Raw genomic sequence first — 12792 nt, 5'->3', positions numbered from 1 at the left:
TAATATTTACTCATTGTTTTTCTTAAGAACTGTGATTGGCTCCTCTGGTCAGAAAGCACCTATTGAAATAAAGATGGATTTCAAAGAGTTACTGGATTTAGCTGCCCAGTCCTTTATTCCTTATCAGTTGACCTACATTGCAGATTTGGACAGTGCCGCATGACCATGATATCCCCCCCAGCATCCTTTCCTGTTATATGTACACATGCTCATGCTCCTTTATATGATTTTATGATTTTTGTTTTATTTTGTCTTCCTGCCTGCCTTTCCACAATCCTTCTTTCTCCCCTCGTAGCCTTATTTCCCCCATCACGTGTATCACCTGCCACGGCATTTCTCCCACCATGTCCCCTCATCCTCGCGTCCTTCCATTAAACCACCCGGTCAACCGCAAGACACCAGTGGACTTGTAAGTAAAGAAGTTGGGCTAAATGCATTTCACACGTGCTTTCATCTCACCGTAGCACATACACCGTAAAGAAGTGTTAATAGTGTGTTTGACGTTGTTTGACTGGATCGATTGAAAGTTTAAACGCTTTTTACTCTTCTGGTTCACTTTGTTAATAAGTTTATGACATCTGAGCAGTGCTTCCTGGCAGCTAGAAAAGTCTTATTTGATTAGACATACACAGAGTTAAGTTAATAGATTAAATAATTAAACTTGTAAAATTTCAGGCTCAGGACAGCGTGGAGTTTTAGCACTCAGTGTTTAATGTGCTGTGAAGTCCATTGTGAACCGCAAAGTATGACCTCCTTTCCTTTTTTAATACTTCCTTTTCTGTCGCACACCTCATTTGTCCTGTTAGTGATTCTATATGCTTTAGTTTTAAATTTCTTCATTTCCTCTCAATGATTTTATAACTCCCTGTTTTCACTATCACTGTTCTCATTCACAGTCCAGGTCCTGACCTTAGCGGGGGTATTTCTCTGTTTGTAAAGCCTTACCCTTGCAAATTAAGAAGTTTAAGGTCCTCCCAGTAGGCTGCATGCTTATAACCCCAACCCTCGTTAACACGTCTCCCTGTACAATCCTTGTCTCCATTCTGCACTCCATATCAGGACATTATTGCAGAGGATGCCAGCGAAGCCTTCCACACAAGCCCCATTGACCCCACAATGGTAACCTTACTAACATTAGCGGACGTGTAATACGCACATACAAACTCAACACTAATGCAAAAAACAAAAAAAGTAGTCCTTCATTATCTGCCTGCAGGCCTGATGCTTAAACCTCACATGCTGCACGAATAACAGGCATGCCTCGTTGTGCGGCAGGCTACTTATTTTGTTGCAGTGGTTTACAAACGCCAGGAGAACTAAAATAAGCTGTCACGCCTGCTGCGTGCTGCAGACTGCTTAAATACTCATAGTAAGCTGCATCCGGTGTGATTATTACCCCCCACTAAGGAGTGTGCAAGCAATAACACATGTAATTATAACACGCTGAATGAAGTTAATTCTGATTCTGGCACACTGCAATCTCTACTTCTCTTATAAATGGATATTTCACACTGCGAAGTCTTGGTGAAAAGTGTGTGGGATCAAAAATGGTCTGTCTTAAAACGAAAGCCAAAAACACACACTGCCCATTGCTCATTTTGTGCCCATCATAAGTGATGGGCAGTGTGCAAAAATCAACAGCGGGTTGGATTTTTTTTTCTTCTTCTTCTTGTAAATGGATGTAGAGGTCCTGTGAACTTACATCAAGGATGCTTGGAGTTGCACTGAAAAGAAGTGAGCCTCTGCATCCAGATATTCACACATTTGAAGAGAAATCAGCCAGTATTAGAACAATTTGATGATAACGCTACTCGGGAGATTTCTGCTTCACAAAGGCACTTATCAGGCTGCTGCCAGCAAGCATTTAGAGGAGCTGTATGAAAGATTTAAATATAGATTACTGAGTAATGTTCATTCCGTCTAACTCTTATCTGTCTGTATTTTGTGTCTTTAATTTAAAAAAAAAATCCTTTATACCTTCATCAGTCTCTTATATTTTAATACCAATTTTTGTTCCTCGTATCTCCCTTGTGCTCTTTCCTCCTTAGTATAAATTTTCACATTTTCCTTCCCTTTTTTGGTTTGTACTTAATCTCTTTGTGTCGTGCTCATGTGTCCCTGCATTTCTACAAATCTGCAAATGTGTATGTGTACATTTGTGTGTAATTCCTAGTGTGGGGATATATAAGCAGCCCTATCCCAGTGTAATTGCCTAGCTGATGTAAGTGCGAGTATGGATTCCTCTGGCTGCTGGGATTATCATCAGAGCAACTGTTGGGGCTGGCAACACACGTACAGACAGACACACACATATATACTGACAATGAGCCCAGCGCTGGTAGAGCTTATCTCCTTACCAAGACGCTTCCTCCCTCACAGAGCTCTGTTTCCTCTTCCCCATCCTTCTGCCCAGCCCTGAGCTCAGCCCAGCTGTAATTACAGTCTTATCACACACACACTGGGAGGGTTCACACAAACACACACACACACACACGGACACACCCGCAGACATTCATGCTTTCACTCACGCTCTTAGAAGACACGTTTGGTGTCTGAATCAAGGAGCCTTATTCAAGGCCTTCAGTGAATCGAAACTTCTGCTTTTTCTTTGCAGAGTGAGAAACGTCTCATTCTCTAGATGGATCTTTCTTTCTGTCTCTATGTCCTCCGCAGTCCGCTCTGTCTGCAAAGATTATGGCTGTAAAAGCCAGCTGACTCCAGCGAAAACAAAATCTCTTTCTCTGACAATTCTACTTCCAATAGCTTCCTCTTTTCCAGGCCGACAACACTGGCTGGCTAGCTGTCTCCCCTCCTACTGTTTGACAGATAAATGTCTGCACTGTTGTCGTGGTGATGAGTTTAACATGTGTCCTTACAGTCTCTCTGCTTGTCTGTCTAAATTTCTGCCTCCCCGCCTTCTTTTTTCACAGGTACACTCCTGGTTTCACAGTGTTATAAATGTCTGTGTGTATTTTTGTCTGACTTCTTGTCCGTCTGCTTCTTATTTTTTTGTCTCCTGATCAAGCATTTAAAGCCGCTGCCTTACAAATTCAAGCAGGTACACCTTTGGTTTCGATGCTACTTCCATTTCCATCATCCACCTATCTCTGCTTCATCCCTAACACTTGCACCGGTGTACGTTGCATGCTGTAGAAACACGGACTTGTTGCTTTAAAGTCAATGCAAAACACAACTTAACTAGTATAGTTATTAGAGTCACTAACATAGTTTCATTCTAGAGTGTGGATATGATCAGTAGTTAAACTCCCTTAGTGCCAGTCTTCATCCTAGCCATTACTGAAAGTTGGCACCTATTATTGTGTACTGTGTTGTAAGAGCTGCTTAGGTTTTTTGTCTAACAACCACTCACAGTTCGGCTAAGCTCTGCTCTTCTCTCCCTCGAAACCAGAAACAAAGCCAGGGGGCTTAGACTGAAGCCTTGTCGTAATAGTGCTAATAGCCGAGTGGAGCGGGAGGAGGGAAGGATGGGGGGTGAGAGAAAGACAGTGATGGAAAAGAGAGTGATAGGAGGTCAGTGCAGGAGGCTGAGCAGGGAGGAATGTGAAAGGAAGGAAGGAAGGAAGGAAGGAAGGGAGGGAGAGAAGAGGGAGAAGGAAGGAAGAAAGAAAGGAGAACTTTGCTTGTCTCAAAGACGAGCAGAGCCAGAGGGAGAGGGGTGAGAAAAGGGACGGGAGGGGGGGTTGGTTGAAGGAGGGTGGATGAGGTTTGTTTGGTCTCCGTGCCAGCGGGTGGCATTTTGGCTGTCTGTGAGGCCTTCACAGACAGCCAGTTGCATCAACAGGCAACTGGCGTTAGTCACATCGAGCTACGTAGCTGCTCATCAACAGAGGCCGCTTCGGTGTTGGTCGGCTCACAGACTCACAGACTCCATCCCTTAAGTGTTGAGCACACACATTATGCGCTTATATATACACAGAGAAAAAGAATAAGGGAAGATAACAGCATATTTGGATAGGTTGGCATTTATGTTTACTTTTACACTTACACTGTGTGACTGATAGAAAGAAATACAGTGTGAGATCGTGGTTTTGCACCTCTGTGTGCCTCGCAGCTAACAGCCCTGCACGTCTGTTTCTCAGGAATTGTTGCTCAGTTTGCCCTAATCAGTGTGTTAGGAGTTATGAGTTGCTCTAACAGAATGTGTGCGTGTGTTTGCTCTGGTGACTTTAACTCCATGAAAGCTGTCTTAATATGTTCCAATTATATGTTAATGTGTTTTATTATGTAGGGCTCTCCCGCCATCTTGCTCAGCTCTTTGAACACAGACGCAGTGTGCGAGCGTCTCAGGCAGCTAGAAGGAATCGACCCCACCATGCTGCCTCAGTACACCTCCACCATTAAGAAGGTACGCGTTTAAACTAAAAGAAGTTTATGTGAACACCTCATTTTTTCTTGTCGTCATCTTTGTGTGGCATTCTTTCGATGGTCACATTTATTGCAACATATGAATGCAGTGTTTTTCTTCATGAAGTTCTCGCTACTCTGTGGGCTTTTCTAGGCAATTGCATTGAATCTGTGAGCAAACCAGTCCTTTTTTTTATCCGTTGCAGGCCAATATAAATGGTCGGGTGCTCACGCATTGCAACCTAGATGAGCTGAAGAAAGAGATGGAGATGAACTTTGGTGACTGGCAGCTCTTCAGAGGAATGGTGAGACTAGATTGCTTCATTTAGGTGCCTTTAATGCAATAATATTGTGCAACTCAACATCTTGCTAAATATTGTGTGCATGTTCTCATCATTCTTGTGCGAGTTTTCTCTTGAAGCTCTGGTTTCTCATGCTCCAGAAAAGATGCTAGGTCAATCTTGCCTTTCTGGGCCTGTGATACTGTTGAAAAAATAGGCTCTAAATCTCACGAGTTTCCTTTCCTGGATAAATAAAGTTGTTTTTTTATTAATTACCCGTTAAACTCTTGTGAACAGAAGTGGTCATATGTAGGCTGACAGGGAAAGCATTAGTCCGCCACAAACAATATCAACTGCCCCTCTGCGACTCTGACGTATACTCAACCATACCAGGGCCCCGCTGGTGATATTTGTTTCAGTTGTGGTTTGTGCCAGAATCCAGACAATATCACATAATAAGACATCTCGTGTTGTGCTGAGATATTGGGATGGAGATTTTATAATCCGTATTACGAGAAAGGCGCTAGTCAGCCAGCCAGAGGTCTAGTCGGCTCAAATCACTAACACATGTAGCCGGCTCCACTTCATCAAATGTCAGTCTGTGCTCTTAATGCCAAGGCAAGAGCCCCAGATTGGTCGTGTTTTACCGGAGATCCTATGCAGGGCTTGGGTAGAAGCAGCTGGAGAGTGCAGTGGCCTTGCAGCTCCATGTAAAAACCAGTGTTGTGTTGCCAGGATGCAGCTAGCACAGCCATCTGGTTCAAGATTGCTGACTGATATCTGGATGAAGGGAGGGTATTGTCAGGAAGGAGGGGACAGCTGAGTAGATCTACTTAAGGAACAGCTCCCAATTCTGTTCTCACAAGCTTTTGTTGTTGTTGTTGCTGCAGTCTGATGTACTTGTTACATTTAAACACACCAAAAACCAACACGCTAAGTGACTTGTTGATCACATATATTGTCCTGTATTGTTTAAGGTCATAGAACAGCGGCATGCTGAAAGCCAGGCAGCACTTCAGGATGAGTCCCGAGCTGCTAGCGAGCAGGGCAGCAGCGTGCACCTCGGGGAGCCCAGCAGACGCTCAGGGGGAGCCCAGCGCGAAACAGCCGCCTTCAGCCTCAACCTCAGCTTTGAGGAACTCAGCGGCGTGGGTCTGGAGGAGCCTGTGAGACGCAGCAACAACTCACACTGGCCGGTTAGTCTTCCTGTCACGAGCTTGTTATAGAAATATCACAACTGCGGCGTGATCAACCAGTGTGTGTGTGGGCACATTATTTTAACACATGCAGATGTGCAACCGTATTGAAGTTGCTACTTTTAAGCGTAACTGTTATCATGTTACACTTGGAAATAGTCGGACCCCAAACTGTTGAATGGTCGCTGCACCAAGCCAGTGTGTTGATGACCTCAGCAGTTTCACATAAATGTGGTTTAACCCAAAAAAAAGAAGAGCACAGCGGAGGAAGCTGACGATGGTCTTGAAATTTGCAGAATTAAAAATACTTAGACACTGCTGCAAACCAAAAGGTGTCAAAGGGCCCCCTATTTGGTATTTTCACCTTTTTGTATTTCCAGTGTGCAAACATCTGAGACACATGCAAACGGTCACACGTCGAGTGACACTGCTGCTGTTTCAGATGACCTCCAGTTCCCACTCCACACGCGGTCTTTGCTGGAAACATTCAATTCTCAGATTTAGAATATTTCAGATCTAATGATCAGTTTCAGTTTCAAGTTTCAAAGTTTTCTAGTCATATGCACATTAAAGAAACATGTTTCCCTGTACAGTGAAACTCTTCCTTTGCTGTACACGACAGATGCCAAACAGTATGTAAGAAATACAGTCGAAATATAAGATGTGCAAAAAATAAACTCTACAAATAAAATCAATCTGAGCTACAAAAGCTCATGTACATATTCATGCAGTTTAGAATGCTGCTGTATATGTCTGATTGCACACAGAGTAAATGCTGTTGCACTCTTGTTTTATGCACTCTTAAGTCAATAGCCCAGAACCATAAGGCACTCTGTACTCAGCACATGACAGACTCGGATGAATGTTGCACCCCAACCAAACTTTTTCCTCATTTTTTCAGGTGGCAAATCACCGCACTTCAAGCATGTCTAGCCTGAATTCCCAGGAATCCTCTAATGACATCTGCAAGCTGACAGACAAGCAGCAGGCTGAGTATCATGATGCCTACAGGGAGTACATCGCTCAGATGGCCCAGCTGGAGATGTCCGGCAGTGGGGGAGAGAGGCCTGTTCAGCCCCACCCTGGACAATTCCTTCAGGCTGCCAGCTCAGAGGACAAAGGGGTGGGTGGACAGTCACAAGTACACTGTCGTGTTTTTGTCACCACATCGCTGATGACAGAAATAGCTCATTCAAATAAGTCTCTACTGTCATGACTGGAGGAAAGTACCGTGTAGTTAACTTGTGATTTTGAAATGTTGTATTTTGCTGTACTGAGAAATGGCGGAACTCGAAGTCTCAGCTGAGAAAATGGAGACCACTGCTTCTTGCATTTCATCATTATTGGCTTATATTCTTTGTTTGTCTTGGCACCAGAGGCAGAGATAGGAATCCTTTTGTCAGTGGTCTCTCAGAGGTCAGCAGCAGAGGATTCAGTATATTTTTATGTTCTCCTCATTGAAACTTCTTCCCTCTTCTCAGGCCAAGGAAGGATCTGATCAAGACAGCCGCAAGTCTTTCACCAAGAGAAGCTCCAAGAATTCTGATGCCACAGACTTTGCCTCAGGGACCGATGGATTAGACCCCATCAGCGAAGAGGATGAAAAGCTGGATCACAGCTCGTCCTCCAGGACTCCAGGCTCCAAGAAGAAAGGAGCTGGGTCATATTACCACAAGCTGCCCAATGATGAAGACTCGGGCCCAGAAGACTCTGACAACACCACACCTCTCCTCCATAAAGAGGCAAAATTTGGTGCTCTGTCTTCCCACAGCTCCAAGCCAACTGGGCTGCTTGCCAAGCCTGGCTTCCTCACCGAAATCCTCATCGATAAGAAGGACTCGTCCGATTCGGGGATGCGCTCCAGTGAAAGCTCCTCAGACCCATCCCTGGAAGAAGCTGAAGGAGAGACTGGCAGACAGAGAGATGCACTGAAGCCCAGTCTGATTGAACTGGAGCTGGAGGGCTTGGTGAAGAAGAGAGGCCCCCTACCCAGCAGCCTGAGCGGCCTGCAGGATGCCACAGTGGCCCGCATGTCCATCTGCTCCGAAGCTCCATCTGAGGCCAGCCTTATGGCCAGCAGCCCAGATGAGGGGTGGCCATCCAGCGGGGTCAGCAACCTCAACCACAGCGCCAGCAACACCACCCTTAATAACAACACAAGCAGCCCCAGCGACACCAACACTAACACCAACAACAGCCATCAGCAGCAGGCTACCATCACAGGCACAGAGTCCGCCTGCTCCAACATCATCTCCCCAGATGTCATCATCATCCCCGGCAGCAGCACTGCCAACACCACGGCAGCCACCATCCACCACAACCAGAACCTGCGAACCATCAGCCTTGGCGACGAGAGGGAGAGCGTCCTCTAAGAAGCCACGTGTTTGTTACACTAAGAAGGGTCATGCGGAGTGTGGTTCTTGATGTTTGTATTGTGTTGCGATGAACTAGCGTAGATGAGTGTTGTGTTGTTAAGGACAAAGTCAAAGAAGAGTTGTAAGGTTTAATAAAGCAACCACCTTGATTTTTGAAAAGGATAAATCTGATAGTTGATGGTTAAATACCAAAAAATGTTTGTAAGGTCTGTTTGTTTGTCCCGTGTGTTTTTGTCGTTAGTTTGGATTTTCTGTGTGTAGTGACGGTAATGTTACAGTAAAAAATAAAACAAAATAAAGTGTTGCTTATAGAACAGTAGCCATGACTGTGAAGAGAAAACAAGTCTAGTGTTTCTGAGGCATTCGGCCTTCAAAGCATGTTGTGAGGTTGCTAGAATATTTCAGGTAGAACAAAGTGTAGACACTTGTGCTGTTTTCTGTGTGATAGAAATGCATGAACTAGACTGCAAAGCGTCACATGTAAGTGTGTTTTGTGAATCAATAAACATCCTCAGTATGTGGACTCTTGAAATCAGTCTGACGGGGGTTTTCTTTTTTGTTTTCTTCGACTTAACTCAGCTGCTTGTGCAGTACATTATTGGAATTCGCTGGTAAATAGGCCAGAATACGCACATTAAGTCACATTTTTAATAGCTTTCATATTTTACCTAATGATGTGGTGAGGAAAAGCAAATGTCTTCAGTGGTAGGATTCGTATTGACCGATAGATGGCGCACTCTTCATACAAACGTGCTACTGCCTGGTTGTACAGACACCGCCTGTCAGGTTTGAGGACTCTGAACTTCAACACAGTAACTCTTAAAGTGTCCTTTAAGGAGCCGTTTTTATTTCTGGTACTTCTACATTTAACTGTAAATGAGTCTTAACTTTAAGACATGCTTTATTTATAAATAGATTTTTCCTGGTTTGTATAAGAGTGACTGTTTCCACACTTGGCGATTTTTAAGTATCCCTTGGGGTTATTAAAATAAATAAATAAATAAAATAATCACCTAATGGGAGGCCACAGATTACTTGGCGGGTCAGTGGTATGGAAACATTTGAGATCCTGCAACACGTGACTGTCAGGTCTCACTGCGGGGTCCATCACGTCACCCAACAGCACGCATTAGCCGCCCCCTGCCCCCCCTTTCTACCTCAGTCCGCTTTTGATGCCTGCTTTAAAGAACAGTGGACTGCCAAATGACCACGGGTGGCTTTTTGATTTTGAACTCCCGTCATCGTTTGACTTGGTTTATAGTTTAATTTCACAGGAATCAAGCTGATAAAGTCCAAACTGCGGACACCGGTGGGGTTTGATTAGTCAAAATCTGGTCTGAATACAGATGCTTCTAGGACGTTTTGATCTGACTCGTACTTCTGTTTTGCAAAAAGGGGAAAGGCAAGTTAATAGCTCGACTTACGGAATCCAACCCATCACAGACCTATAGTTTCACCTCTTTCCCACAATTGTCTACCATTTAAAAAACAAAAAAACAATAGATCCTCGGCTTCTGGCTCTCACAACCTAAACCAGTTAATCCCTTTTACTTTCAGCGGCATGTGAGAAAGTAAGAGTGCAGTCAGTGCGTCCTCAGTAAGCTTTTACGCAACCGTGCCTCCAGGTCGTGTTTGCCTTGGAGAAGTGTTGACGCTGTGTTTTAAGACTATTATAGGTCACATACTGCAGGTCTGATAAGGACACTCTGTACGATTAGTTTTTCATGCATCTCAGATGTTTTCTTTACATCCAACCTAAAGCCAACACAGATAACCTCAGCTTGTTCTGTATCTGACTAGATCATTTTACGCACTGGTTTAATATCTCCTGAACAAACAAACAAAAGCCCACCACATTTACCCCCAACCCGAAGTGGTTCTTCCCCCAAATGACACATATCCAAATGGCGTTTTTGATTTATTTTGTATAAAAAGGTACAATTTACATTACTTTTATAAAAAGTTTCAGCATAATTAAGTACAACATTACACTTTTGCAGAAGTTTGAAATTCCTGCAACTATACAAGATAAACTCCCGATGAGAGTTCACAAGGTTTCATTCTTTTCATTTTAACTTTTTTTTTTTTTTTAAACAACGTCCAGTCCTTCATGTGCCAACAATTCTGACAAGACTAAACTTTTTACAGTAACTAACCAAGCTGTCTATTTACGTTCCCACCTCCGCAAAAAAAGCGAAGACTTCAACAAGGAGGAGAAGGACAGGAGGGGGGGTGAAGAGGGAGGAAGAGGGATGGGGTGAAGTCGGTGGTGGTGGTGGGGTGGAGGATAATCCTTGTGACAATCTCGTTTTTCCTCCCGCTGTCGGGAATATAACGCGCCTTCCATTTCCAGAAAGGACCCACAAATAATAATAATAAAAAAGTCTTAAGTTAAATAATAATGAAGTGTCCAAACAGAAAACACATCACATAAAGATTGTCCCATAATAAGCAAAAGTCTCTTGATTTCAGCGTCAGAAGAGGAGAAAAAAAAAAAATCCAGGCCTGGAGGACAGAGGTTGGAGGTGAGGGAAGGGAGAGAGAGAAGGGGGTGGGGGGGAGAGAAGTCCTGCTCCCCAGGTCCTGTGTGTGTTTTTACGTCTTGACCAAACACCTGCAAAAGATTGAGAAAGAGAGGCGTGTTTAGAAAATGCAAACAGGGCAGAGATCCGGACAGACTGGCGCCAGGGAGGAAGCCGCAGTTTTTAACATTTAACCAAACACTCCCAATACTAAGCAAACCCTGCGCTCCAGATGTACACACACAGAAAGAGAGAGAGGGGGAAAGGAGAGGGCGCACGCACACACAGGCAGACACACACACACACACTTCTCGCACAACTTCAGCCTACAATCTGGGGAAGAATCAGCGTAATTGCCGCTCAGCTGGCGCCTACCCACTTCTTGTACCAATTATGTGCAGACATCGTAGTAGCAGTAATCCAAACAGCCATTATTTTCCTGTTGCAGATGCTCTTCATTATAGACACAAGAGGGTATAATACAACCCTGACGATTGCTACTTATATACAGTAAACCAAGCAGCCTGGAGCGAATATCTTGCCACTAAACTCCAGCGCGAAATATCAGTCTGCTACGTCTTTCCACACAGCAGATGAGACACGAAATAGTTCGATCAATCTGTGACACACTAAAGTCTCGCAGAAGCCAGTGATGTGATCTTTAATTTTGTTTCGGATGAGCCTTGTAACTAATAATAATAATAATAGTAATAATAATAATAAAAATGTACCCAAGTCGTGCTTGCCATAACAGACGCCCCAGTGTTGCATCGCATTCTCATACAAAAACATTAGTGGGACCATTACAGCAACGTGAGACGACATTCGCGGTGGAACAAATGGATGGGTAAATGGTAATTCAAGCCCATTCTGCTCCAGCAGACTGGGAGACAGGCTGTAGCGGAGCCTAAAAGCCCTGGACAGAATGCAGCAGCAGACATGAGGACAGCCTACTTACCGCTTTAACGATGCAGAGTCCGGCTGTCATCTGTCATCAGCTCTGATGGCAACTCCGGGGACTGAAAACAAACAAACAAACCGACCAAATGTTAATTCTTTAAGCAGTATCCGAATGATGTGTCTGGCGTTTGCAATAGTGTTATGTAGGTCAAATCTCTTCCTCATCTGATTCTGAACAAAAGGAGGAAAAAAATATATAACATGCCATTTCCCCCCCTCCTCCTTTCCAACAAGCCATTTTGTGCGAGTTACGCATAGGCTACAAAGGCGCACTGCTTATGCGCCCACATGAAAAAAAGAGAAAAAAAATCCACCAAATCTTTCTCTCACAACACTCTGGACTGTCGCTTTTCAATTAGGATACGCGCTCAGCTACAGTGTAATTACCTGTAATGACAAGATGCTGATATCTGTGTTGAGGGTGGTCAAAGGAGTCCTGGACGGAGTCTGCCCCGGCCGGGAAGGGTGATGCAGGCTGGTTAGTGCGACACTGGAGTCCAGCGCAATCTGCAGGTCCAGGATGTAGTCGATGACATGCTGCAGGATTTCCATCTTGCTGACGTTCTTGTTCTGGGGGATGCTGGGCACCAGCTCCTTCAGCTTGGAGTAGCAGTCGTTCATGTTGTACAGCAGGCTGAGCGGGTCATCCACCGGGGTCTTGCTCCGAGAGATTCCCAAGGAGTGCTCTGATAAATTCACGCTGTTTTTCCGGAAGGATCGCACGGGGCTTATTGCTTTCATTTTTGTAAGTGTTGAGCGAGAGGGTTTGCTTGTGTCGGATGTCTTGCTTCTATTAAGTCCTGTGATTTGCCAGACGATCTGCGATCAGACTGGATTACCTAGCTGTCAGTGTGGTTTATATAGCCAGTAGGCTGGGCATGCGGCACGGGCGGGCCAAACGCGCTGATTGGGAGCTGCTAACATGTCACTCAACTTCCTTTATACCCTCTATTGGCGCTTCTCATTCAAACCCCACCCCCCTTTCCACCAGGTTACCAGTGGCAACGCATGTTGGAGGCGGAACCCAGAGGGCGCTTCAGCAGCTCCGGTGGGCAATTTGGAAAATTAAGCCCTTACCTGTTTCTGATCAAGA

The 12792-nt window shown here is 44.6% G+C and overlaps 2 protein-coding genes across 4 annotated transcripts in view; one reads left to right on the top strand and one right to left on the bottom strand.

Moving 5' to 3' along the window:
- Positions 1–8735, top strand: part of kidins220a (kinase D-interacting substrate 220a) — a 46174-nt gene extending 37439 nt beyond the window's left edge. Inside the window, exons 26-32 of one of the 3 annotated variants that reach the window (XM_085343745.1) lie at positions 296–409; positions 3026–3058; positions 4250–4366; positions 4572–4670; positions 5624–5842; positions 6744–6965; positions 7324–8735. In XM_085343745.1, the coding sequence (XP_085199871.1) occupies positions 296–409; positions 3026–3058; positions 4250–4366; positions 4572–4670; positions 5624–5842; positions 6744–6965; positions 7324–8214 (1695 nt within the window). In that variant the 3' untranslated portion in view covers positions 8215–8735. Of the gene's footprint in view, positions 1–295; positions 410–1059; positions 1120–3025; positions 3059–4249; positions 4367–4571; positions 4671–5623; positions 5843–6743; positions 6966–7323 lie in introns of all 3 variants that reach the window. The other 2 variants (XM_085343744.1, XM_085343746.1) reach the window with 2 other exon arrangements.
- A 1540-nt stretch (positions 8736–10275) lies between these two features.
- id2a (inhibitor of DNA binding 2a) lies at positions 10276–12515 on the bottom strand. Its single transcript, XM_085342359.1, has 3 exons — positions 12087–12515; positions 11698–11758; positions 10276–10831 (listed from the first exon to the last, which is right to left on the bottom strand). Exons 1-2 carry the CDS (start codon positions 12438–12440, stop codon positions 11702–11704), a joined length of 411 nt encoding a protein of 136 aa, XP_085198485.1. The 5' UTR covers positions 12441–12515; the 3' UTR covers positions 10276–10831; positions 11698–11701.
- Positions 12516–12792: the final 277 nt, after the last annotated feature.

The sequence above is a fragment of the Diplotaxodon limnothrissa genome, linkage group LG19, assembly GCF_057381915.1.
Source record: "Diplotaxodon limnothrissa isolate DT_005_m linkage group LG19, D_limnothrissa_male_GT1.1, whole genome shotgun sequence".
Taxonomy (NCBI): Eukaryota; Metazoa; Chordata; class Actinopteri; order Cichliformes; family Cichlidae; genus Diplotaxodon; species Diplotaxodon limnothrissa.
The sequence above is the reverse complement of the archived record's forward strand: the minus strand, read 5'-3'. Positions and strand labels throughout refer to the sequence as shown.